The 24065-nt window shown below is 47.6% G+C and overlaps 1 protein-coding gene across 2 annotated transcripts in view; it reads left to right on the forward strand.

The window, feature by feature from the left end:
* The first annotated feature begins 3872 nt into the window (after window positions 1-3872).
* Window positions 3873-24065, forward strand: part of GRAMD1A (GRAM domain containing 1A) — a 63209-nt gene continuing 43016 nt past the window's right edge. The window contains exons 1-2 of one of the 2 annotated variants that reach the window (XM_070950164.1): window positions 3873-3981; window positions 20023-20239. In XM_070950164.1, coding sequence (XP_070806265.1) covers window positions 3974-3981; window positions 20023-20239 — 225 coding nt within the window. In that variant the 5' untranslated portion in view covers window positions 3873-3973. Of the gene's footprint in view, window positions 3982-10914; window positions 10970-20022; window positions 20240-24065 lie in introns of those variants that run through there. The other variant, XM_070950163.1, reaches the window with a different exon arrangement.

Below are 24065 nucleotides of genomic sequence, written 5' to 3' on the forward strand. Positions count from 1 at the left end.
TTCTAGACTCATTCCTTTTTTGGCTCCTCCTCCCAGATTATGCCTTTCGTTCTACATCTTGAGAATGGCTGTATCAGAATTGTTCACATTCTTTGCAACAATGTCTGACCCATTAAAGAACATGTATTATGTTAATTCAGTGTTGAAAACGACGAGGGCCTTTTTTAGAAGCAATAGAATTATCCTACAGAAAGTATCTCATCTTTCCAAGAGATCACCTTGCACAAAAGCTGGGTTATGTAACACAGTAAGCACAAGCTGTTATAGTCCCAAACTATGCTGTGCTGAAACCAACCATATTTTAATCTGATAGGTCAGGGGTCGGCAACCTTAAACACTCAAAGAGCCATTTGGACCCGTTTCCCACAGAAAACACCGGGAGCCACAAATCCTTCCCGTGCCTGACTATTTCTTGAGCGGCCACAAAACTAGCATATGTAGTTGAATTAAACGTTCTGTTTTCTTCTGAAACTTTTCTTTTCTTGGATTTATCCATGATTGGCCTACCGGGGGGCGAAAAGCTCAATAAACAGCGTGCCGGCAGGTGTCGCACATTGGCGATTGTGACGCCTATTTTGAGTGACAGGGAGCCACGGGAGAGGGATGAAAGAGCCACATGCGGCTCCAGAGCTGCAGGTTGCTGACCCGTGTTAGGTTCACGCACCATGCTAAGAGAATGAATGAATTTGCACTTGCAAATCACAAGCTGTTAACTTCATTGTAGCTTTAACAAAAGTTTGTCTGCCTTTGTTCACCCTACAGACTAAATGATGTGGTTTGTTTGCTTGTAAATTGAGCCAGCCATGCTATATTTTTCTAATTCTTGTTGCCTCATAGAGGAAGTGACCACATTTGACACAAATGTCTCTTTCTCTGTCTCTTTCAGTTTGACACAAATAGCAACAAGGGGCAATTTTAATAATAGAAGTAGCAGGAGGAGGGTAAAAGAAACAAGTATTTCTCCTTTAGCGGTTGGCTTAGTCATACACACACACACACACACACACACACACACACACACACACACACACACACCATGCGTTGTTGGCTCTTGCTAGAAGAATGCCAGACTGACATGGCTTTACAGTATGAGTGGCTTGATAAATCTCGACCCTTGTTTGCTTTTAGTTTTATTGTCTTGCAAAGCAAACAAAAGCTCCTACTTCACATTCTCAGGAGCCTGGAACGTGCCAAGCCAAACGGAAGCAGAACATGCTTTTGCCCTTTTGCTTTACTGGTTGAACTCTTTCCCCCGCCCCCCATCCTCCAAATTTTGAATGATTTGGCTGCAGTTAAAAATTGCAGTATGTGGGCAGGAAGTGGCACTAGGTCAAAAGTAATTGCTCTGTTTAAACTGGAAGTTCTCTACTGTATGTTATGGCTGTCAGTTGGCATAGTAGCTTTGGTAAGACATCTGCCATTAAAACAGTTTGGGTGACATGAGAATCAGTGTTAACCTCAGTAAGCGTCAGTTGGCATAAAATAACGGCTGCATTTAAAGCTGGGAGTTAAGTTATCCTTCCCCCTTATTTTTCCTCCCCATCAACAGTCCCTGTTTTATTTTTAAAAAAAGACATAATTTAAAGATGAAGTCCTTAATTTAATTTCCTGCCCATATTTTGTATGCATGGCAGGCTCCATGCAGAGGAGGTATTCAGCCGGTTCGGACTAATTTGCCCGAACCGGTAGCGGAGATTGTGGGTGGGCCAGTCCATCCACCCTGGGTCCAAGTCATGCTGTTTAGGCACGTTTTTGAGGCTGGGCACACGCACGGGAGGCACTCGAGCAAGCAAAGCGCATGCGCAGAAGGCCAAATGCATGTGTGGACAGCGCGTGCAGTGAGCGAGCATGAGTGCGCGCAGCGAACCAGTGATAAAGGTAAGTGAAACCCACTCCTGGCTCCATGTTTTTTTTTTTTAAATCTGCACAGAATAATAATGGAACATTATCTTCAATAATGCAATCGACTCCCATCATTGAAACAGAGCTTCCATAGCACACCATTCATGTGACAGTTAATGATTATGAAATTGAACAGTAATTAGAGGTGTTGGAGAGATCATACTTTCTGGGTGGAGTATTAATTGGGTCAAATGCTTTTCTCTGAAAGCACATTGGGATGTCTTTGCGTCTGCTGTTGCCCTCTGGTAGATGAAATGGTCAACTTCGCTTTCTCACGTTTTTTAATCTCTGTTCCACCCAATTTGTAAAATCAGAACGTTTTGCTAAATTCTTATCAAATACTAGTACCAAAAATTTGCAATGCAAACCAATGCAAAAATTTGCACTGTGGACATTCAAGAGGAACCACAGTATTCAAGAACACATTTTTTTGTACCTGCTTGCATTAACTCTTTGAAAACACATGAGCTTGTCAGACACAAAACAAGATCTTCATTCGATTCTACGAAATAATCCTACCAAGATTCATATCCAGATATTTTTACAAGCTGTGTTTGCCTGGGTGGATGAATCTTTTTAAAATACCTTAGAATTAGTTTTTGTGCGTTGAGAAAATTCCTGATTTTGTATGTATGTTTCTTATTAAAAATCGACCCTCTTCCCCCAAAAGGATGAAAATCCCATCCTATCCTTCAGATCCCCACATTCACTTTTTGTCAGTTCAACGACCCTGTGCAGTGCATCTATCTTAGTTTAAGAGTAATAGGATTGACAGTCCTCCAAACTGGATTTTTGCCAATACTTGAAATGAGCTAATTCTGCACTTCTGATTCTGAATTAACTTAAAATTCTTGAATGTGATCCTTTCCAAGATGAAGTATTAATTTTTTGAGAAGGGGGGGGGGGTATCATACTTTTTAATGGTTAGCCATCAAAACTATTGGTGAGCCTACATAAAAGCTTTTATTTTTTCCAAGAGGGCAGCAGTGGGTTGGATTCAGGATTGAGTTGCCATGGGCGAATAGGCAATATAAATTTAATAAATAAACATACATACACACATATATACATACACATATATACATACGCATATATATACATACACACACACACACACACACACATATATATATAATTTTAGAACCAATCTCCTGAAATTCAGAGGGCGCCGAATGAGTCAGACTTGATGCATGGCTCACCAAGTTGAAAACATACATAACATTGAAGCCTGGAATCCAGTCCCACTGACTGTGTATCCCACCTCCAAACCTCCCCCCTCACCCACAAACAGACGATCTGTCTCTTTCCGCAACTCCGGATCCCCTAGAAAGGAGCGCTTTCTCCTGCTGGGAACAAGAGAAGCCGCGTCCCAATGTTGGGGCGCCCATCGGAAGCGCTTCCTCCTACCCATCCTCTGCTACCACACGTGCGCCCGTGGGTGGGTGGCTGGGTGAGCGCGAGAAAAGAGGAGAGGAGGAGGAGGAGGCACCTCGTGCCCGAGCGGGGTACGTGCCTAGACAGGCGAGGCGTCCTTCTGATTCGCTTGAAGTGGCCCCGGGGCGACTCGTAAGGCTCAGCCGCAGCCCGGTCCCCGTGCAACCCCGGAATTGGCCCGGGAGGTTCGACCCCTTCTGCGGGAAAGGAAACGGGCGAAGCCGAATCGGGGCATCGCAACCAGCCAGGCCTGGGTATCCTCCTCTTCCCCCCCCCACTCCTCGTGTCGTCCCCCCCCCAACCTCCGCTTTACACGAGAGCGGAAAGGTCTCCGCGCGCCCGCTGGCTCCTCCCGCCGCCTCCCGCCTGCTTCTGGCCCCGCCCTTTCGCTGGGCTGCGCGGCTGGGCGGCTGGGGGGGGGGAGCCGCCGAGGGGCTGCGTGCGACAAAAAGGGGCGGCCGCCGTCGAAGGAGGCCGGGAGGCAGGAGGGCGGGCGGCAGAGAACGGCCTGCCTCTTCCTCCGCGCGGCACAACGGGGGCCGCCGGCCGGGACCCTCGCTCGCCTCTCCATCCCGGCCGGGCGGGGGAGGGGGGGGCGTCCGCCCGCCCCCCGCCCCGCATTTGCCCGCGCCGGGCTATGTTCGAGTAAGGAGCCGCGCTGCAGGGAAAGGGGGGAGGCGGAGGGGAAGGGAGGGGAGGGGAGGGGGATGCCGGGCTGGCGGAGGGAACGGATGGCGTGGAGCTGCCGCGCGGTCCCGTCGGGCAGGGAGGAGGAGGAGGAGGAGGAGGAGGAGGAGGAGGAGGCTGCGGTGGTCCGGACGCCAGGCAAAGAGGGTGGGGGGTGGGGGTGGTGGCGGGGTGGGGTGGGCTCCGCTGCGGCTGAGGGAGGTGGTAGAAGGGGAGTGTGTGTGTGTGTGGGGGGGGGGGAAGTGAGATCCGGGCGGGAAGAGGGCATCGGCGTCCGCCCGGCTTTAGGCTTCGCGTGTGGGGTTGTTCGCTTGTCAGCTGGCAGATGGAGGGAGGAAGAGATGGAGGGACAAAAGAGTTGCCGGGAGAGAGGGAGAGGGAGGGAGGGAGAGAAGGAGAGAGAAGAGGGAGGGAGAGAGAGGAGAGAGGGAAGGAGAAGGAGGGAGGGGGAGAGAGAGAAGGAGGGAGGGAGGGAGAAGGCGGGAGGGAGAGAGGGAAGGAGGGAGGGAAGGAGGAGAGAGGGAAGGAGGAGGGAGGGGGAGAGAGAGAAGGAGGGAGAGGGAGAAGGAAGGAGGGAGGGAGAGAAGGAGGGGAGAGAGGGAAGGAGGGAGGGAGGGAGAAGGAGGGAGAGAGAAGGAAGGAGGGAGGGAGAGAAGGAGGGAGGGAGGAAGAGAGAAGGAGAGAGAAAAGGAGGGAGGGAGGGATAGAGGAGAGGGAAGGAGAAGGAGGGAGGGGGAGAGAGGGAGGGAGGGAGAGAAGGAAGGAGGGAGGGAGGGAGAGAAGGAGGGGGGAGAGAGGGAGGGAGAGGAGTGGGAGAGAGGGAAGGAGGGAGAGAGGGAGAGAGAGAAGGAGGGAGCGAACGTGGGCTGGTGGAAGGGAGTGCGTGGCATCCCTGCGAACGGCGGCGGTTGTTTTGGAGGGCTGCCCCTTCTCCTCTTCCTCTTTCCTCCCGGTCTCCCCCCTCCCCCCACGGGTTTCGATCCAGCCGCTCGTCCTTTCCCCTCCGGGGGCATCGGCGATTCGCTGCCGGTCGCCCTTTGGATCGTGGTGTGTGTTGCCCCTTTGTTGCGGGGGTGCGTGCAGATCTCCGCTCCCGGGTGGGTTGGCTGTCGGGCGCGCGCACGCAGGACCCCCCGCGGACGGTCCTTTTCCAGTCGTGATGTTATCGGGCCAGGCTGCCCATCTTCTCTAGCCTGCAGGACCAACCAGCTGAAGGGATGATGGACCTCAATGTCTGGACAGCGCCAGAATGGCAGGCTTCACATTATAAAGATTAGTCTGTAACAAACCCCTCTGTGTGTGTGTGTGTGTGTGTGTGTGCATTCACACAACTTGCTAGTCTTGGCTTTTGTTTTTTAAACCTGGTTGGCTTTTGGTGGTTTCACATCTTGTGTGAGGCCAGGATGTTTGGTTGGTTTTGGGGTTCCCTATATTTTGTGAAAGTGAATTATAGCTTTTGTGTATTGGGTAAATGCATCTCTCTCTCTCTCTCTCTCTCTCTCTCTCTCTCTCTCTCTCTCTCTCTCTCTCCCCCTCCCTCCCTCCCTCCCTCCCTCTCTCTTTCTCTCTCTCTCCCCCCTTCCTCCTTCCCTCCCTCCCCCTCCCTCTTCCAGCTTTTGAACTGGTTTTTTTTTTCTTCTGTTCAATATTGCACAGGCTACTGATGTTCCCTGTGGCTCACTCCTCATCCCCAACCCCCACATAGACAGAGGTTGCAACAGGAAGAATGCCATCTAGTTCTTGGATTATCTTTGTTGACTTGTGTGTCAGCTAATGTATGAACAAACAGATACCATGTGCTTTTGAGCAGATGTGCAGTACAGTATGTGATTTATTTTTTCCGTGGGCTGAAATTGAGGTCTCCTTAAATCAGGACTCGGGAGAATCCTTTCTTAGTCTGGAGTAGCATGGCCAAGCATCTTTGGCAAAGCAGCCAATTTGTGAGGATCTTGAAACATATTTTTAGCAACTGAAGAAGTTGAATATATAATTGCACAGTGAAGAGACTTTCCAGAAGCATTTAGGTTTGTTTTCCCAAGCGTCTAATGTCCTTCCATTATATATATGTGGGAGATGAAGATGTTCCAAAGCCCTAAAAAGCAGTATGGGAGGATAAACAAAAAATTGTGATGTACCTTTAGAGAATGTTTAAGGTGCCACAAATATCTTCATTTTTTTTTTAAACCAGTGTGGATCGTTCTAAAAGTTCGGAGATCCTTATTCAAAACTTTGCAGGCCAGTCACATGATTTTGAATGTATAAAGGTCTTAGGACCATGGGGATGCCAGAAAATCACTAGTTAAGATTCACACAGCTGTTTAAGGATGTGAGTTTACAAACTTAGCAGCTGTAGCTGCATACAGTACATACAGAAATGCCAGGGCTTCTTTTTTTCTTTTTCTTTTGTTCTTGCTTAATTATTTTGTGGTTTGGTATGTTGTGTAAGCTTAGGCCATTTGGTTAATGGACAGATCATTGTATTCTGAAATTCCCCAAATAGATTTATTAACAACTAGGTGATGCGTGTTGTGTGAATACACAACTGTGCATTCGTATCTTTGGCCCTATGGCCATGATGGTGAACCTATGGCATGTGTGCCAGAGGTGGCATGCAGAGCCCTTTCTGGTGGCACATGCACCATCACCCCAGCTCAGCTCTCCGTGGTGTGTTTCTTTCGTGAACTTCTGTTTCTTTGCAAATGACAAAACAGAAGTTCATGAAAGAAAAAGATCTTACCACTTGCCGTGCTGCTAGATGTTGATAGGTATGTTTGGGATGCAGGGAGTTCTTGAGTTGACAACCGTTCGTTTGGCAACTGCAAAAATGTGATTTACAGTTGGTCCTCAGACTTTCAACCTTTGCAGTGTTCCCGTGGTCATGTGATCAGAATTCAGACGCCTAGCAACCTCTGTGTATTTGCGATGGTTGCAGAGTTCTCAGCAGGGGTGAAATGCTACTGGTTCACACCAGTTCAGGCGAACCGGTAGTAATAAAAAAGATATCGGTTCATCCAAACCGGTATTTCCGACGATCAGCTGTGCCGCGTGATTTATATTCGCTAGAAAGCAGGAAATCCTGCTTTCTAGCAAATCTAAATCACGCGACACATCTGTTCCCCCCCTTCGCTGTTCTACTTACCTCCTTTTTCCGTGCGAAGCGCATATTTGGTGCGCACTGAGCATGCACGTGCACGCAGCATGCATTTGGCATGCACCGCGCATGTGCGGGCAGCGAACTGGTGGCAAACCATGGAGGATTTCACCACAGGTCCTCGGGTCATACGAGTGCCATTTGTGACCTTCCCAGACAGCTTCCAGCAAAGTCAATGGGAAAAGCGGAATTCACTTAATTCACTACTTCAGGGGTGTCAAACTTGATTTCATTGAGGGCTGCATCAGGGTTGTGTTTGACCTCATGGGGCCTGGGTGGGTGTGGCCTGGGTGGGCATGGCCAATTCGATGTCACTCATGTCGGGGACACTTTCTTTTAAAATTTGATTTATATGCTGCCCTTCCCCGGAGACTCAGGGCGGCTTACAATGCGTTAAGCAATAGCCTTCATTCTTTTGTATATTTTATACAAAGTCAGCTTATTGCCCCCACAAACTGGGTCCTCAATTTACCTACCTTAGAAAGGATGGAAGGCTGAGTCAACCTTGAGCCTTGGAGAGATTCGAACCAGCAGAAATTGCAGGCAGCTGTGTTAATAACAGGGTGCTTAGACCACTGTGCTACCAAGGCCACTTGTGGTGGCTCAAGCACTTTGCGAGAGAAAATGGGCTCCCAAGCTCCGTTTTCAGCTGCTATGGCCCCCTGCAACCCTCTGCCAGTGAAAACACAGTTCGGGAGAGCCGCCTGCGACCCTCCCGAGCTCCGTTTTCACTGACAGAGGTATCGCAGGCCAATCCTTCACTTTTTCCAGGGCAGCCTCGTGGGCCAGATCTAAGCACCCCCCCGGGCCGGATCTGCCCCCCCCAGGCTTTGAGTTTGACACCCATGCACTACCTGATTCACCTGACCACTATGGCGATTGAGCAAAAATAAAAGATCATCAAATTGGGCACCTCTCACTTAGTAACGACTCTGGTTAGCGACAGAATTTCTGATCCTAATGTACGCAGAGAGCTACCTGTAGATGCAGCCTCCTTATCTATGAGTAGCTTCTGTGGTTCCCAGGAAAAAAATGTTTCAGTAACTCAGCAGCAAGGGCGATGTTACACAAAGGTCAGCACAGGAAGTGAAGGTCAACAGTCTTTTAACATGCTGCCAGCGCAGGCAATTATGATTGCAGTGAATATGGGAAGATGGACAATAGGTCAGTTCCCTCTTCCTTCCTCCCTAGTTCCAGTGAAGGCAACCTCATCTGTGTTGGTCAACTTCTGCAAGTAATTTTGTGTTCTTCTGTTTGTGATTTCTCTGCAGCAGAGGTCCCCAAACTTGACAGCTTTAAGACTTGAGGACTTCAACTCTGAAAATTCTCCAGCCAGCATAGCTGGCTGGAGAATTCTGGGAGTTGAAGTCCTCAAGTCTTAAAGCTGCCAAATTTGGGGACCATTGCTCTGCAGTCTTATAGTTCTTAGAAAGGAAGTCTGTGGAAGGTGTAGGACTTTCTCTCTCTCTCCCACTCTCTCTCTCTGTTTGCAGGTCTAGAGTCAGAAGGATAATGCTTCAACAATCGGAACAGACAGGGTCAAATTTAGTTTGGCAGGAGAAAGGAGAACTATGAGAAGAAGAAGATTGATTTATTATAACGTGCATGGTATCCAACTCCCAGCAATTATCAAATGATCCAGATCTAGTCAGAGGCTATAGAGAAAAAAAAAGAGATTCCCACTGCAGAAGATCCTTGGGGGCGCAGTGGTTAGAATGCAGTATTGCATTCTGACTGCCAGCTGCCAGCAGTTTGGCAGTTCGAGTCCCACCAGCTCAAGGTTGACTCAGCCTTCCATCCCTCCGAGGTGGGTAAAATGAGGATCCAGATAGTTGGAGGGCAATAGGCTGACTCTGTAAACCACTTAGAGAGGGCTGTAAAGCACTGTGAAGCGATATATAAGTCTAAGTGCTATTGCTATGCGGTGGAGGGGGGACAGCCCAGAATGTTGCTGGAGACTCCATTCATAAGGCCTTCACCTTCCTTCTCCCTGGCCATGTGACTCAGAGGCAACCCATCCTGTGCTTCACATAGACACAGACACAACATAGTGAAGAACAGAAGCCGCCTTGAGAACAAGACTTGTGGCTAACAGAGGACACAAGGGGATGTGATGGCTCAGTGGCTAAGAGGCTGAGCTTGTCGATCGAAAGGTCGGCAGTTCAGCGGTTCGAATCCCTAGTGCCGCATAACGGGGTGAGCTCCCGTTCCTAGTCCCAGCTTCTGCCAACCTAGCAGTTCGAAAGCACGTAAAAATGCAAGTAGAAAAATAGGGACCACCTTTGGTGGGAAGGTAACAGCGTTCCGTGCGCCTTTGGCATTGAGTCATGCTGGCCACATGACCGTGGAGACGTCTTTGGACAGCGCTGGCTCTTCGGCTTGGAAATGGAGATGAGCACTGCCCCCTAGAGTCGGGAATGACTAGCACATATATGCGAGGGGAACCTTTACCTTAACAGAGGCCATATCTGTATTACCCCCAATATTATATCCATATTCCTTGATTTCTCCTGGAAGACAAGTGTATGTGTATGCGCACACATGCGCATTCTTGGTGTGTTTTGTCACAAAGAAGAAAATACAGATGCCATCTTACCTGATTTCTAGCTCTGCGTTTAAATATTTTCAGGGAGGGCTTATTTTCAGGGGTTAGGCTTATTTTAGTGCATGTGCTCAAAAGCCCAATTGGGCTTATTATCAGGGCATGTCTTATTTTTGGGGAAACATGGTATTTGGAGGCAGTGTTTCACAGCATCCTTTCCCATTACATTTGCAGCTACACCAAATTCAATGAGCTTTACTTTTACTTATTTAAAAGGTTGAACAACTTGTTTGCAAATTGTTCCAACTTTGGCCACGTGGTTAGTTTGCGGCTCAGTGCATTCTGCATACCTAGAAAACAGATTAAATTGGTTGGGAAGGAAGGAAGGAAGAAGGAAGGAAGGAAAGGAAGGAAGGAAGGAAGGAAGGAAGGAAGGAAGGAGAAAGAAAGAAAGAAAGATTCACAACCACCCAGAATCACTTGGATAGTGAGATTGGCAGCATATAAATTTAAATAATAAATAAATCTGTCACTGGTAATTCATTCCCTATCAATATAAATGTGAAGTTAAGTTTAGTAGATCGTGAAAAATGTCTTTCAACCTAAGTGTAAAGTAATGTCTGCCTCCCAGACATTACTTTACACTTAGATTGAAAGACATTTCACATCTTACTACATGGTTCTCCCAACTTGCAGAGACCCTACAGAGTTCCTTGTAATGCCTTCTTTAAAAAAAACAACCCCACCCATAATGATGTGTGGTCATCACTGTCTTCAGGATCTCCTTCCAGTGGTGGGTTGCTCTCGGTTCGGCCCGGTTCGGCCGAGCCGGTAGTGGTGACGCTATTACATCATCGAACCGGTTCTCTTTGGAAACTGGGCCCTCCTGCCTGCCCCCGCGTTATTCCGACTTTATATTTCTTCTTTTTTCGCCCAGCTGAGAGGTGCGGCACAGCGGATTGCTGCACCTCAGCTGGGCAGATTCGCAACGCGCTTGAGCAAAGCGCAAGTTTGGCGCACAACATGAAGCTACTTTAAAAGCACTGGGATTGGTTGATCGCTGGGGAAGCTGAAATGTTTTGGCATCTTGCAGTTCTTGGTCTGATTCACCTGAGACATATCCAGTGATTATAACTCTTGTGATTTTCAAGCATTTTTCAGATTTCAACACCCACATGGATAGTGGACTGACCAGGACATGCAATAATTATGCCAGACTTGGGAGCTGCAGAAGGCACAGGCAAGCAGGAAGGGTGTGTAACTGAATAACAATTATTGCTCACTTATCTAAGTTAATATAGAAGCATAATGTAAACATAAATCGTGTTTACTTTTATATTGTACATTGTAATTGCAACAATCTCTACAGATACATAGAAAACATTTGAATAATTTCTATGCCACTTCTTGCTACCGCAAATCACAAAGCCATATATGGTAGCCAAAGTATTATTCCAGAAGCAAACTGCAGAAGCGTATCTAAAAAAGAAATTAAAACAGAGCATTTGTGAAATAAGATACGTACTAGATGAAAGCAAAATAAAACAGGAGAAAAATGTTTTTTCCAACAATTATTCTGGGAGGAGTTTATTTGCGTATCTTTTTGTCACATTTGTACAGCTGCCATTTCATGTAGTGACTGGGTGCTGTACATAATAAAATGAGATATGTAAAAATCACTGAAAGCAACCAAATTAAATTAAAATGATTAAAAACATTTTTTTAAAGAAGAAATGTCAGAAAAAACATGCAAAAGAGTACATTCATTTAACTTATCTGCTAGCCATCTGCCAGGCTCCAGATATTTGGCAGTATCATGTTTTAAAGGTAGAGCCACATTAATGGCTGCGGAAGAGATATGTAAAAAGATACATTTTTAAAGGAATGCTTTCTGCATGCCAGTTTGGTAGCTTGGCAGAATATCGCTCTCTGACCAGCAGATCCAGGTTTCTACAAAAATCTTAAGCAAATTGGTTGATCTTGAGCGAATTCCCATTTTTTTCAACCACGTTAACTTACCGTTATGAAGATAATGTAATGTCATTTTCTTTGATCAGGAATAAGCAAGCTAAAGTTAGGAACACACTTAGTATATGGGATACAGGCAGGGGGTGAAATGCTACTGGTTCGGACCGGTTCGGGTGAACCAGTAGCGGATATTGAGGCTGGTTCGCCGAACCGGTAGCAATTGCTGGTTGGCCATGCCCCCAAACTGGTCCGCGGCCTGCAGTCCTGGCATGCTTCCCAGCCTTCCATGCTGCCTTCCCGGCATCCCTGTGGCCAGCTTCTGAAGGCAGGCAAGTGGAAGGCCGTGTGGAAGGCAGGCAAGCATGGCAGGGCTGCGGGAAAGAGAGTAGGCTGCTAGCTCGCTTCCCCGCAGCCCTGCTCTGCTTACCTGCCTTCCACGCTGCCTTCCCGGTGGTTCCCCACGCCCGCTTGTCTTCCAAGGTCGGCATCTGGCCCGGCCCAGCCAGTGGGTGGGCAGCCAGTCCTTGGTGGAGATGCCGCCGCTGCACTGCCAGGGGACATGTGCAGCAGCCCCAGGGCCAGGACATCTGCCTGCCCTCCTGGAGCACCACCGCGGTGCTCCCACCCCTTTCAGCCCCGGAGCAGCGGCTGCATCTCCACCAAGGGCCGCCTGCTGTCAGCCTTACCAATGCGCTGGCTCCATTGGGCATGCTGAATATGCCGGTGGAGGATCTAGAAGGTAAGGCCAATGCCTTACCTGGGGGGGAGAGGGAGACTTGCTGCTCTCAACTCCTCGCAGGGACATGACGAGGCTCGCTCACCTTTTGGGCCTGGCGTGCTTGGCTTCCACGGTGCCTTTGGCCGACTGCCACCCGCTTGCCATCCCCTCTGCCTCTGGTCTTGCCTGCTCTCCCGGAGCACCGCTCCGGTGCCACCGTTCACTTTCTTCCTTCTCCCCCCGCGAAACAAAAGCAAACGGCGGCAGGGTTGCTTCGGGAGGTTGCTTCGGGAAAGCGGATATCTGCCACCAGGTGGGGAGGGAGGCCAGCGAAAACGGCAGCGGCAGGCCAGAGAGTGCCATGATGAAGGGCTACCTGCACTGGCCCTCCTGGGTAAGCGCCGCCACCCAGGCCGAAGGGAAAGCGCTGCTGGCTCTGTGGTGGCGCGGCCTAGCTGTCTCCCCACGCGCGGGGTGTGTGTGTGCCGCCCCTCTTGCTCCGCTTCTTCGCCACCGGTGGCACAGCTCGGCCTCCTTCCCCCGTAGTGTTGGACTCCGCAGGCCGAGTTCCTGGAGTGGCACCGGCGGTCAAAGAGAGCAGGCAGGTGGCTGGGTGGGAATCCAGTGGGCTGCTTCAGAGCCCCAAACCCTGCAGAGGTGGCACGGGAGGCAAGGGGGGAAGGCGGCCTTTTCTGCAGCATCCCCCTCCCCTCTTTGGATCTCCCTGCAAGGGGGGGGCTCTGCCTTTGCAGAAATGGGACAGGCGGTTTGTATGGAGGATTGAGGGGGGGATGCATGGCCTTCTGGGATGGAGAGCGGGACAAGAGAAGGCTCCGAGATTCACTTGGGCAGTCAAGCCAGATGGCGGAGGGAAACTCAAAGCGTTGGGGGCTTCAGAAAGGCAGAATGTGCTTCAGAATGTGCAGCTCTTGACTCTAACAGTGAGTGACATATGTGACGTCAAGTTGGCCACACCCACCCGGTCACATGACCACGAAGCCACACCCACCAAGCCATGCCCACAAAACCGGTAGCAACAATTTTTAGATTTCACCACTGGATACAGGGCTGCAAAGGAAGAAAAAGCTTGCCTCTCAGTGGAAAGTTTTGGGAGATCTTTGTATTTTAATAGCAGCATTTAGTTTTAGTTAATTTTAGTATTTACTTAGTATATTTTAATCTTTATTTTTTTGGTGGGAAACCATGCCTGTGGTTTTTAGCAATCAGGATCAGAAGAGGTTCTAAGAACCGGAAAGGGAAATAATATTAATGACAATACCTAGAAAACATTTCCATCCCTCAATTACAAAAGGCCACACTGCTTGGATCTGCATGTAATGCACCCTACATCAATACATTCTGACATTCTAAGTCATAATGCATCGAGTTTTTCCCAAGAACTTAGCATGTTGTAATGTATCGACACACTATGCATTACGTGCAGATCCAAGCAGAATGGTCCTTTGTGATTGACGGATGGAAATGTTGTCAACACACAGATTTTCTAGGTATCGTCATTATTATTCTTCCCAATTTCTGGTTCTTAGAACCTCTTCTGATCCTGATTATACCAGCCAAAGAACTGGCAGCTGTGATTTCACGTTGTTGTGTATTTGTGTATTTAATAGTTGTGCATTTAATAGTCGTCCCAATAACCAAAATCATCATAAGGCTGCTTGAGAAGAGGTTCTGTTGTTCCCATTTCCAATCCAAAGTTGTTGAGGGCCATCTATGAATGGATGGCGGAGAGGCTTACCAGGCCAGTCCGAGGAAATTAAGAGTAGTGGGCAGTGCCATCTTCATTCAGCTGGCCTAGTCTTGTTGGGTTCAGACCAGGGGTACTATTCAGCAGGTTCTGGAGAACCAGTAGCGGAAATTTTGAGTAGTTCAGAGAACCAACAAATACCACCTCTGGCTGGCCCCAGAGTGGGGTGGGAATGGAGATTCTGCAGTATCCTTCCACTGCCACGCCCACCAAGCCACACCACACCCACCAAGCCACGCCCACAGAACTGGTAGTAAAAAAAATTTGAATTCCACCACTGGTTCAGAGGTAGCTTGGATTGTGGCTTGGATTTGAGGAACCAGGAACCGAAATGCCATTCATGGAACCAAGCAATTCAGTGAAGGAGGCTTGCAGGATATGCCTTTTGGGACCAAAACCTTAGATCTCTCTCCCTTCCCTGCCCTTCCCTGCATCAGAAACTTGCTGGTTTTTCCTATCCAGGCATTGGGATCATAAGATCCCAGAAGATTCTTGGGGAGCAGCCCATGGAGACGGGCTTGGCCAAATTGATGTCCCGTGAAAAAGTAGAAGTGCAGTAGGATGAGCCATGATCCTTTAAAACAATCATTTGTGTGTGCCATGCTCCCCTCCTACCATATTCTAAAGCAGCTGTTCAGCGTAAAATAACCACCTGCTGTAAGCATTTGTCTGGGAAGGACAGGAAGGAGGGAAGCGAGAGCTAAACTCAGGGACTGATGCACACCCAGCCAAAGAGAAGAGCAGGTGGTCTCCAGCCTGCAGCAACCATTTGCTCCGTCTTCGTCTTTTCTCTCTTTCTTGAGCTACTCGCTCCGCAAGTATTCTGGCTTTCATGCATTTTCCTTCGCTCTCTTTTTTCCTCGCTCTCGTTTGTACCAGGGCGCCAGGCAGATCCCCAGGTGGCCGGTAAGTTCCCTGCCAGATTGGGTTTCGGGGGAAAGGGAAGGTGGGTGCATGAGCATGATGGAGAATGTGGGAATGTCCTTGCTTTCCCCCACTTGAAAGACCAGGTCCTAGAGAAAGGCTGGCCTCGCATGGGTTCCAAAAAAGTGGGCTGCCATCTTCATCTACCCCTTTCCATCACATCTGGTACTAAACGTGAAGTCCTAAACTCACTCGGTTGTCTGAACTGAAGTGACCTCAAGTCTGGATTCACAGAAGCTGGAATCCAGCCTAGGTGTCAAGATTGGATTTTTTTAAAAAAACCTAGATTAGTTCTCTTTTGGAGACCAGTATGTCAGAAGGGAAGATAGCAGGGCTGTTTTGAGGGAGAGTGAGACACCAAGCTAGTAGACATTGATAATCCTGTCCTTATATTTGTGTTGGAAATAATGACAACCCCAAAATAATAATTATCAAACCAGGCCACTGTACTTTAAAAAACTTTCTGGCGCCTTGATGGCTGGGGAAGAAAGAAATAAAAAAAGAGAGGAGGCTTCCATTCAGAAGTTTTCTTGCTTGTTTCATTAAAGGGTTATTTTTATACGTTAGCAAGCAAACAACTGTCTACCAGATTTATAATGTTTCTATTCTCTTTAGATTAAGCTCGTGGCAGCTGGAAAGAACTAAATAGATATTGGGCCTTGGCAGTTAATAGGTTATCCTTTTGTGACAAGGCTCAGTTATAGGTAGTCCTCGATTTACGACTACAGTTGGAACCAGAATTTCCTTTGCTAAACAAAGGCACTTGTTAAGTGAGACGCACTTAACAATTTTATGACCTTTTTTTTTTGCCAGAGTTGTTAAGCAAATCACATCAGTTGTTACATGAATCCCAGGGTGGTTAATTGAATCCAGTTTCTGTGATTGACTTTGTTTGGAAACCAGCTGGGAAGGTTGCAAATCACATAACCCCAGGATTCTGCAACCATCATAAATAGAGGCTGATTGGCAAGCATCACAATTTTGAACATGCGACCCTGGGGATGTTGCATTCATTGTAAGGTCGAGGACCGGTCGGAAGTAACTTTTGTCAGTGCTGTTGTAACTTCCCACCGCTACGAAACAAATGGTTGTAAATCAAGGACTGCCTATACTCAATATCTATTATTTTGGATTAGTTTTTACCTTCTAGCTCACTCTTCTTATGATTCCGAGAATGAATCAAGAGTGTTGAGGAGAGTTCAGAGGTGGGTTTTAGCAGGTTCTGACCAGTTCTGGAGAACTGGTAGCGGAAATTTTGAGTAGTTCAGAGAACCGGTAAATACCACCTCTGGCCCCGCCCCCATCTATTCTCTGCCTCCCGAGTCCCAGATGATTGGGAGGAAATGGGGATTTTGCAGTAACCTTCCCTGGAGTAGGATGGGAATGGAGATTTTACAGTATCCTTCCCCTGCCATGCCCACCAAGCCACGCCACGTCCACCAAGCCACGCCCTCAGAACCAGTAGTAAGATTTTTTGAAACCCACCACTGGGAGGGTCATAATGCATTTAACATTTGAACGATAGGACAAACGTCCATCGTTTTTAACCATTCAAACAACTTTCTTTTTTTTTTTTGCTTTAATTTTTATGCCGCTCTTCTCCGGAGACTCAGGGTGGCTTACAATGCGTTAAGCAATAACCTTCATACTTTTGTATATTTTATACAAAGTCAGCTTATTGCCCCCACAACTGGGTCCTCAATTTACCTACCTTAGAAAGGATGGAAGGCTGAGTCAACCTTGAGCCTGGTGAGATTTGAACTTTATAATCATGAAAATAGGAATGCTTTTTTAAAAAAAAAAATTGCCAAAAGATTTATATTTGAAAGGAGTAAGAAAGCAGGCTCTTCCTTTCTTATGATTTTTACACGCCATCCCAGAACTTCTTTGGGCAGCTTAGAATAAGCAAACAAAAAAGCAATTTCAGGCCAGGCTATAAAAATCCAAGCTTAGCGTTAAAGCAAACGAACAGAAAACAGAAAAGGTGGAATGTAGACCTGGATTCCCGAAGGGAATCCTTTGTTTCCTTTGTTAACATTTTCACATCCTGGTAGCCCTCAACCAAGGACTTTCCATGTTCTGGAGATCCCCCTTAGCAAAGTCAGCATCCCTTGTTGCCTAGAAAAATCCTACAGATGAAGGAGAACCTATAAGTCTCCCTACACTGGAGAAGTTACAAGTTTCTATATTTTGGTATAGGCCAGGGTTTTTTTTAGAGTGCAGGATATACCACAGAGCGCATGTGGAGCAGTGGTTAAGGAGTTTGGCTAGAAACCAGGAGACTTTGAATTCTAGTCCCTCCTTAACGGGTGGGCTCCAAAAATTTTAGCAAGGGTTTTCTGCCCGGTTGCTGGGTGGGCGTGGCTGTGATGGGCATGGCCTAGTTGGGCTCCTGCACCATAATGTGGGGGCATTTTTGCCCTCCCCGGGCTCCAGAGGCTTTCCTTGAGCCTCTGGGAGGACGAAAACTGCCTCCCCCGACTCTGGAGGCCAGAAATGGCCCTGTTTCCGGCCTTCCCAAACTTCCAGTAGGCCTGTTTTTCACCCTCCCCAAGCCTCCGTGTGCGCCCTGCACTTACCTGCATACAAAACAGGCTGCGTGGGGACTCTTGGGAGGGGCAGGGCACGGTGGGCAGGGCCAGCCAGGAGTGGGATTTGGGGGTTCTCCAAATGCACAGAACCTTAGCTAGAGGTTCTCCCGAACCCTTGTGAACCCCCAGCAGCCCCCCCCGCGCCAGTCTCTCTCAGCCCACTCCATCCCACATAGTGATTGTTGTGGAGAAAAATAGGAGGAGGAGAAGGAATGTTAGGTATGTTTGCTAACTTGAGTTACGTATAAAAATAATAAAGTAGGATATAAACAAACAAACAAATAAGGATCACTTTCACCATCTGCTCGCTTCCCGTCTTGGGAATCTCCGCTGCCTCCTAAGGTGACCCAAGCTTGGGATTCGGATCCTGTTTCACCCCTTGAGAAGGCACTTTCCTGTTTACATTCTTCTGCACCCAGAATAATTCCTTGGATGGGAAGCGGATCATCCTACTGATGTCATTATTTGGCTTAGCTTTACTCAGGCCCCCAAGGGAGTTTCTGCATCTTTAAAGAGTTCCACAGAAGGGAGAATATGAGAGGAAGAAAGTAGCGACGTTTCCAGATTTGGCGATCACAGTTTTCAGAGCTGACGAACGCATCTGTCAGGCTGAAACAAAACAGATTTGGCTTCAGGCAGGCATTACTGGCAGACCTGGTTAGCAGTGGCCAGGTTCCATAGCTTGTTGAACAGTGAGGATGAAGACACAGATCAGGCTGCAGAGAAATGCACCCAAAACTGTTCAGATACTCAAACGAACTCAAGTTTACAGTTCATGGAGTACAGGTAGTCCTTGACTTATGACCATAACTCAGCCTGCCCATCACGGTCGTAAGTTATGATGGTCATACAGTGGATCACCCACATATCCGAACCGATTTCATGACATTTTTTGCAGTGGTTGTTAAGCATAATAGTTCACTATGAGCCAAAAAAAAAAGTAAATGCCAGTTTGGAGCAAAACTGGCCCATAATGATTCGCTTAACAACCACAGCAAAAAAAGGTCCTAAAATCCTAGTCAGGTAACTGTGGGATGCTGCAAATGACTGTAAATCGAGGCCACTTGCTGAGCGCCCAAAAGGAAGTCATGTAACCAGGATGGCGGCCATAAGAACTTCAGAACTGGGTTGTAAGGGAGGTCTGTTGTAACTCTGAAAGATTGTTAAGTGACTGGTCATAAATTGAGGATTACCTATATCTTTTTTTTAAATATAAGAGCCTTGTGGCTCCTGTGGGATAAATATATATATAGGCATCCTTTCCTGGAATTTTCTGGGCAAAGGTTAATTTTTTATATTTAACAATCAGCTATCAGCTGGGATTGAAAGTATTCTCGCTTCTAATTTAGTTAGATTAATACTGCTCCTGCTGTACCAGCAGTGAGAATTTCTTTGTAATTTGCTTCCCTGCCTTCAATTCTGAATAGGTATATTGTAGGGGTCTTAAATTCAAAAGTATTCCCTGATGTTTGTGACCCAGGTTTATTTTTTCCACTCAACCTACCTCGCTGGGTTTGTCACAAGGGGAAAAAAGACAAACAGCATGCTGGCTGGGGAATTCTGGGAGTTAAAGTCCAAGACATCTTCAAGCTATCAAGGTTGAGAAACATCTCATCGAAGCAGCCTTGAGCATCTTCAATGGAGGGCAGGATATTAGCATCAGAAAAGAAAAAAAAAATCTGTGAAAAGAGGCTTGCACTGTCTGGATGTAGCTATTGAAATGCCGGGACTGTACAAGATTCTGTACCAGTATGATTGCATTCTCACAAAATACAAAATACGATGTTGATTAGGACTTTGGGGAGGCACTTAGCATGGTGAATGAATGAAGCCAAACTGCTAATGCAGAAAATCGGTGTAGTGTCTGGGCTCATCTGATGCAGAAAAGGCTGCTGGGTGGGAGCAAGATGGAGGAAGAGCTTCAAACTGGACAACCATCAGTTTGCAAGGCATATCTTGATTGATTTTGGCTCTTTGAGGTTGGTCCAGACAAGAACCAAAACAATGAATCCTAGCTCCACCTCTCCTGCAAGGTTGCCTTAAGGGAATCTTGCAAGACTGGAAGTATTTCTCTCCTCCTTTCCTTCTAGGAAAAGGTCCCTTCTGAAATACTTCCCGCAACCTTCCTCCCTCTGTGGACTGACTCATCTTTTGCATGACTATGATCAAATCTGCAGCTCTTCCTCCCCTCTCCAAGGTCATTCCCGCATCCCATTACAGACACAGCTTGACATAGGAGCCGATGCTTGAGTTGGGGCAAAATGCACAGCCTTGGCAGGATTTAGTCTTTGCAAGTGGGTCTCGGCTCACCATGTTCCTTTTCGGCTTTTCCCCCAACAGTGGCACCATCTCTCCCCGCACGACCCCCAGCAGCTCTCCGTCCTTGAGAAAGCGTCTCCTGCAACTGCCTGCCCGACCAGCTCCAGAGCAGCTTTCGGAGACCATGGTGGAAAAGGGCACTGATAACCCTGCCGAGCGGGGGCCTCTGACAGCCACCCCTCAAGGCAACCCCGTCAACTACCCGCTCAGTGGGCGCAGCTTTATCCGCAACAACAAGGTACAGTTGGGGGAAGATCCGGAGGCAGATAAAACGGTGTCTTTTTTCAAGATCTCACTGTTGAGCTGCTTAGCCAGTGCGGGTCCTTTTGATTTATTTATTTATATTTCATATTTCTAAACTTGCCCATCTCCTTCAAAGGGGGAGGGGGGCTCTGAGTGACGTACAATGTAATATAACCGATACATAAAACAACATAGAAAAATTAACTACTTCTTCTTGTGCCATATCCATCATGTTGACAGTGGTGATCATTTTGGCGATCCTATTTTTATCAGCAACCGCACGAAAAAGTGCTGTTGAGTTTTGTCCAAACTAATCCCATCGATTTTGAAGCCATGATGTTCTTCTTCTGCCTGGACCTCATTTGCCTTCAATCTTTCCCTGGAGAATTAAGTGAAGCGTGCCGTATTTTTCTGGGTGTTGCATCACACGTCTGAAATATTCTAACTTTCGCTTTTTCATGGTTTTGATGATTTCCCTTGGCTTTCCCAGGCGGCTTATCACCTCATTTGTGATTTTGTCAACCCAGCTTATACGTAACAGCCGCCTGTAAATCCACATTTCAAATGCTTCTAGTCTCTTCAAGTGGCTTTCTGTCAGAGACCAACCCTCTGTTCCGTAGAGCATAATAGAAAAGATGTAACGTCTGACAAGCCTGATTTTCAATCTTAGGCTTATGTCGTGACTGCAGAAGAACTTTTTCATTTTGAAGAACGCTGTTCGAGCTTTCTCTATCCTTGTCTTCACTTCAGTGGTCATGTCCTCCTAGCTTTAAAAATTAACTGTAAACTTTTTTTAAAAAATTATGCACTTCTCATCACCTGGCAGCCCTTTGAAATAGGCAGAGGCTCTGCAAGAAATGGCGAAAGTCTCGTATTGATTTATAAGCTATAATAACAGAATCCTGAAAGGCAGACAGCATTTCCCTCTCTCTCTTATACAGTGTGCTGCCCCGGTCCCCTCACATACACACAGCAGTACAACAAGAGGTCACCTGTAGATCCCTCCAAACAGGTCCTTGGAAAGAGCCTCTGTTGTGCAGGTCCGGATTCCAAGCTCAGTATAGCAAGAGTCACTGAGTAACTGAGTCCAATATACACACACGAAGTCCAGGAAGGCAGTCCAGGAATCCGAACAGGCACGGCACGAACAAACACGAACTGGACATGTTGTTCCAGCAACACTCAAGTCCTGGGGGCAAGGTTAAGTAGGCAATGCCGGTGCAGCCCTTCATGAGAAGCGAAGTTGCCTCCTCATGAGTAATCTATTTCCTGACAGAACAATCAGTGGAACAACTTGCCTCCAGAAGTGATTGCTCCATCACTGGAAGTTTTTAAGTAGAGACCGGCTAACCCTTTGTCTGAAATGGTATAGGGCAATGATGACTAACCTTTTTGCCATCATGTGCCAAAAGCGGGTGGAGTGCAGGGGGGTCAAACACGCACATGCCACACCCAACATGCATGCGCGCGTGATCCCCCCATGCTTCCCCCGCTTTTGGCACATCATGGCACAGTGGGCCTGGTAGACCCGGTTTTCACTCTTCCCCAGGCTCCAGAGCCTTTCTAGGAGCCTGGGGAGGGCGAAAACAGCCTTCCCCCCCCCAGAGGCCCTCTGGAGGCTGGAAATGGCCCGTTTGCTGACTGGTAGGCCCAGAAGGCCCGAAAATCAGCACGCTGGAGCTGAGCTCACGTGCCCACCGATATGGCTCCTTGTGCCACCTGTGGCACGCGTGCCATAGGTTCGCCATCACGGGTATAGAGCTTTGATGGTGAACCTATGGCACATGTGCCTAAAGTGGCACGCGTAGCCATGTCGCCCGGCACGCGCGGCCTTGCCTGTTTGCCTTCCAGGTTTCTGCCGTACATGCGCGCACAACAATCAGGTGTCCTTCACGCATACGGCAGTGCCAAAAATCAGCCTGCGCATGCGTGCTGGCCAGCTGATTGTTGGCTGCGCATGCACGCTAGAAGCCAGAAGTTTGCCTTTTTCCAGAGCACAATCCCTTTGCGCACGCAGCAGTGCCGAAAAGCGGCCTGTGCATGTGTGCCAGCCAGCTGATCATCGGGCGCACATACGCGCTAGAATCCAGAAGTTTGGCTTTTCCAAATTGCAGCCCCGATGAGCGCGCCTGCACGCGCATGATGCTTTTGCGCGACCTTTTCGGTTCGCCATCACTGGTATAGAGTTTCCTGCCTGAGTGGGGATGGGGGTGGTTGGACTAGAAGACCTCCAAGGTCCCTTCCAACTATATTATTCTATGTTCTGAGTGGAATTCAGCTCCTGGTAATAGCATAGTTCTATGCAGTTTTCCTGGCTACCATGGAGAAATGTTTGCCCATTCTCTTCTTCTGAGTTACTTTTTCAATTTCCCACCAATCTTTGCTGATCATCTCTCAGCCACGATCCAACATTTTCACTGATTTGGAGGCCACCAAATGCTGCTACTACCCGACTGGACATTTAAACATATATTACTCTGTTATTTTTTTGGCTCTTAGCTGACCGGCGTTGTGCCTGTCTCCTCTCTGCTCTACGTGTCCTTGGATCAGGAGGAGGTGTGGACTCCACCTCCTTCTCATTGCTAACAGGCGGTAGCTACTCCTGGTTCTTGCCTGGAGCCTCCTGGCCAATTTGGTACAGCTGGGGCTTGCCTCCCTCAATCTCAGCCTGTTGCTCATCTGATGACCCAGCTAGCATTCTCTGAGCCCTGAATCTGACCAATTCTTGGCTCTACGCTTTCCTTTGCAGACTCACCCTCCTCCTCTTAATTGCATCTGGAGAGGGGTCCATCAGGGGGCAGATCCATGACATAAGAAATAAGAGCCTTGGTGGCACAGCAGACTAAAGTGCTGTTAAATAGCACCAGCTGCCTGCAATTACTGCAAGTTCAAATCTCACCAGGCTCAAGGTTGACTCAGCCTTCCATCCTTTCGAGGTAGGTAAAATGAGGACCCGGATTGTGGGGGCAATAAGCTGACTTTGTATAAAAAAGAACACCGCTTGGGGGGCCTGAAAGCCCTACTAAGCAGGTATATACAAAAGTATGAAGGCTATTGCTTAACGCATTGTAAGCCGCCCTGAGAAGGGTGGCATATAAATTGAACAAACAAACAAACAAACAAACAAACAAATAAATAAATAAACATGCAGTGGTACCTCGATACTCATCCTTAATTGGTTCTGGGAGGTGCAATGAGTACCAAAAACGATGAGTACTGAACAAGTTTTTCCCCAGAAGGAATAATGTAGTGTAATGTAGTGAGTCACAAGGCAGCAGACCCTGACAAGTTCTAGCTTGTGCATTGAGTGCCAAAGAAACTACGAGAACCAGGGCAAAATTTTCACGTCAAAATGCGTTGAGTGCCAAATTCGATGCGTTTCAAAGCAGTCGAGTATCCAGGTACCATTATACTAAAGACCATCAAGGTAGGGCAGTCCTGAGTTTCCTTCTCATACATTCCTGTTTTCTCCGGCAACATTCATGTATTACCAAAAGTTGCTATGGACTGACTTTCCCCAAGATCTTCTCTGTACTTCTCTACACAACCAGTGATGGTTAATAGGGCCCAGAATGGTGGACTTCTTCCATTGGGGATTCCAGATTGCAAAAGGAACTCTCCCAAAAATTACATTGAGATCTTCATTGCTTGGGTTTTTTTTGCTTCAGTTATCTTGTTTGTTTGTTAAAGGCACGTCAAAGATGCTGGTTTAATTTGACTTTTTTTCCAGAGATACATTTTTCTGTTTTTTTCCCTACTTTTTAAAACAAGTGTTTATTATATATGCATAATCAATATAAAATATATTATTATATTACATA

This window comes from Pituophis catenifer, unplaced genomic scaffold, assembly GCF_029215685.1.
Source record: "Pituophis catenifer annectens isolate HBS135680 unplaced genomic scaffold, rPitCat1.0.hap2 SCAF_9, whole genome shotgun sequence".
NCBI lineage: Eukaryota > Metazoa > Chordata > Lepidosauria > Squamata > Colubridae > Pituophis > Pituophis catenifer.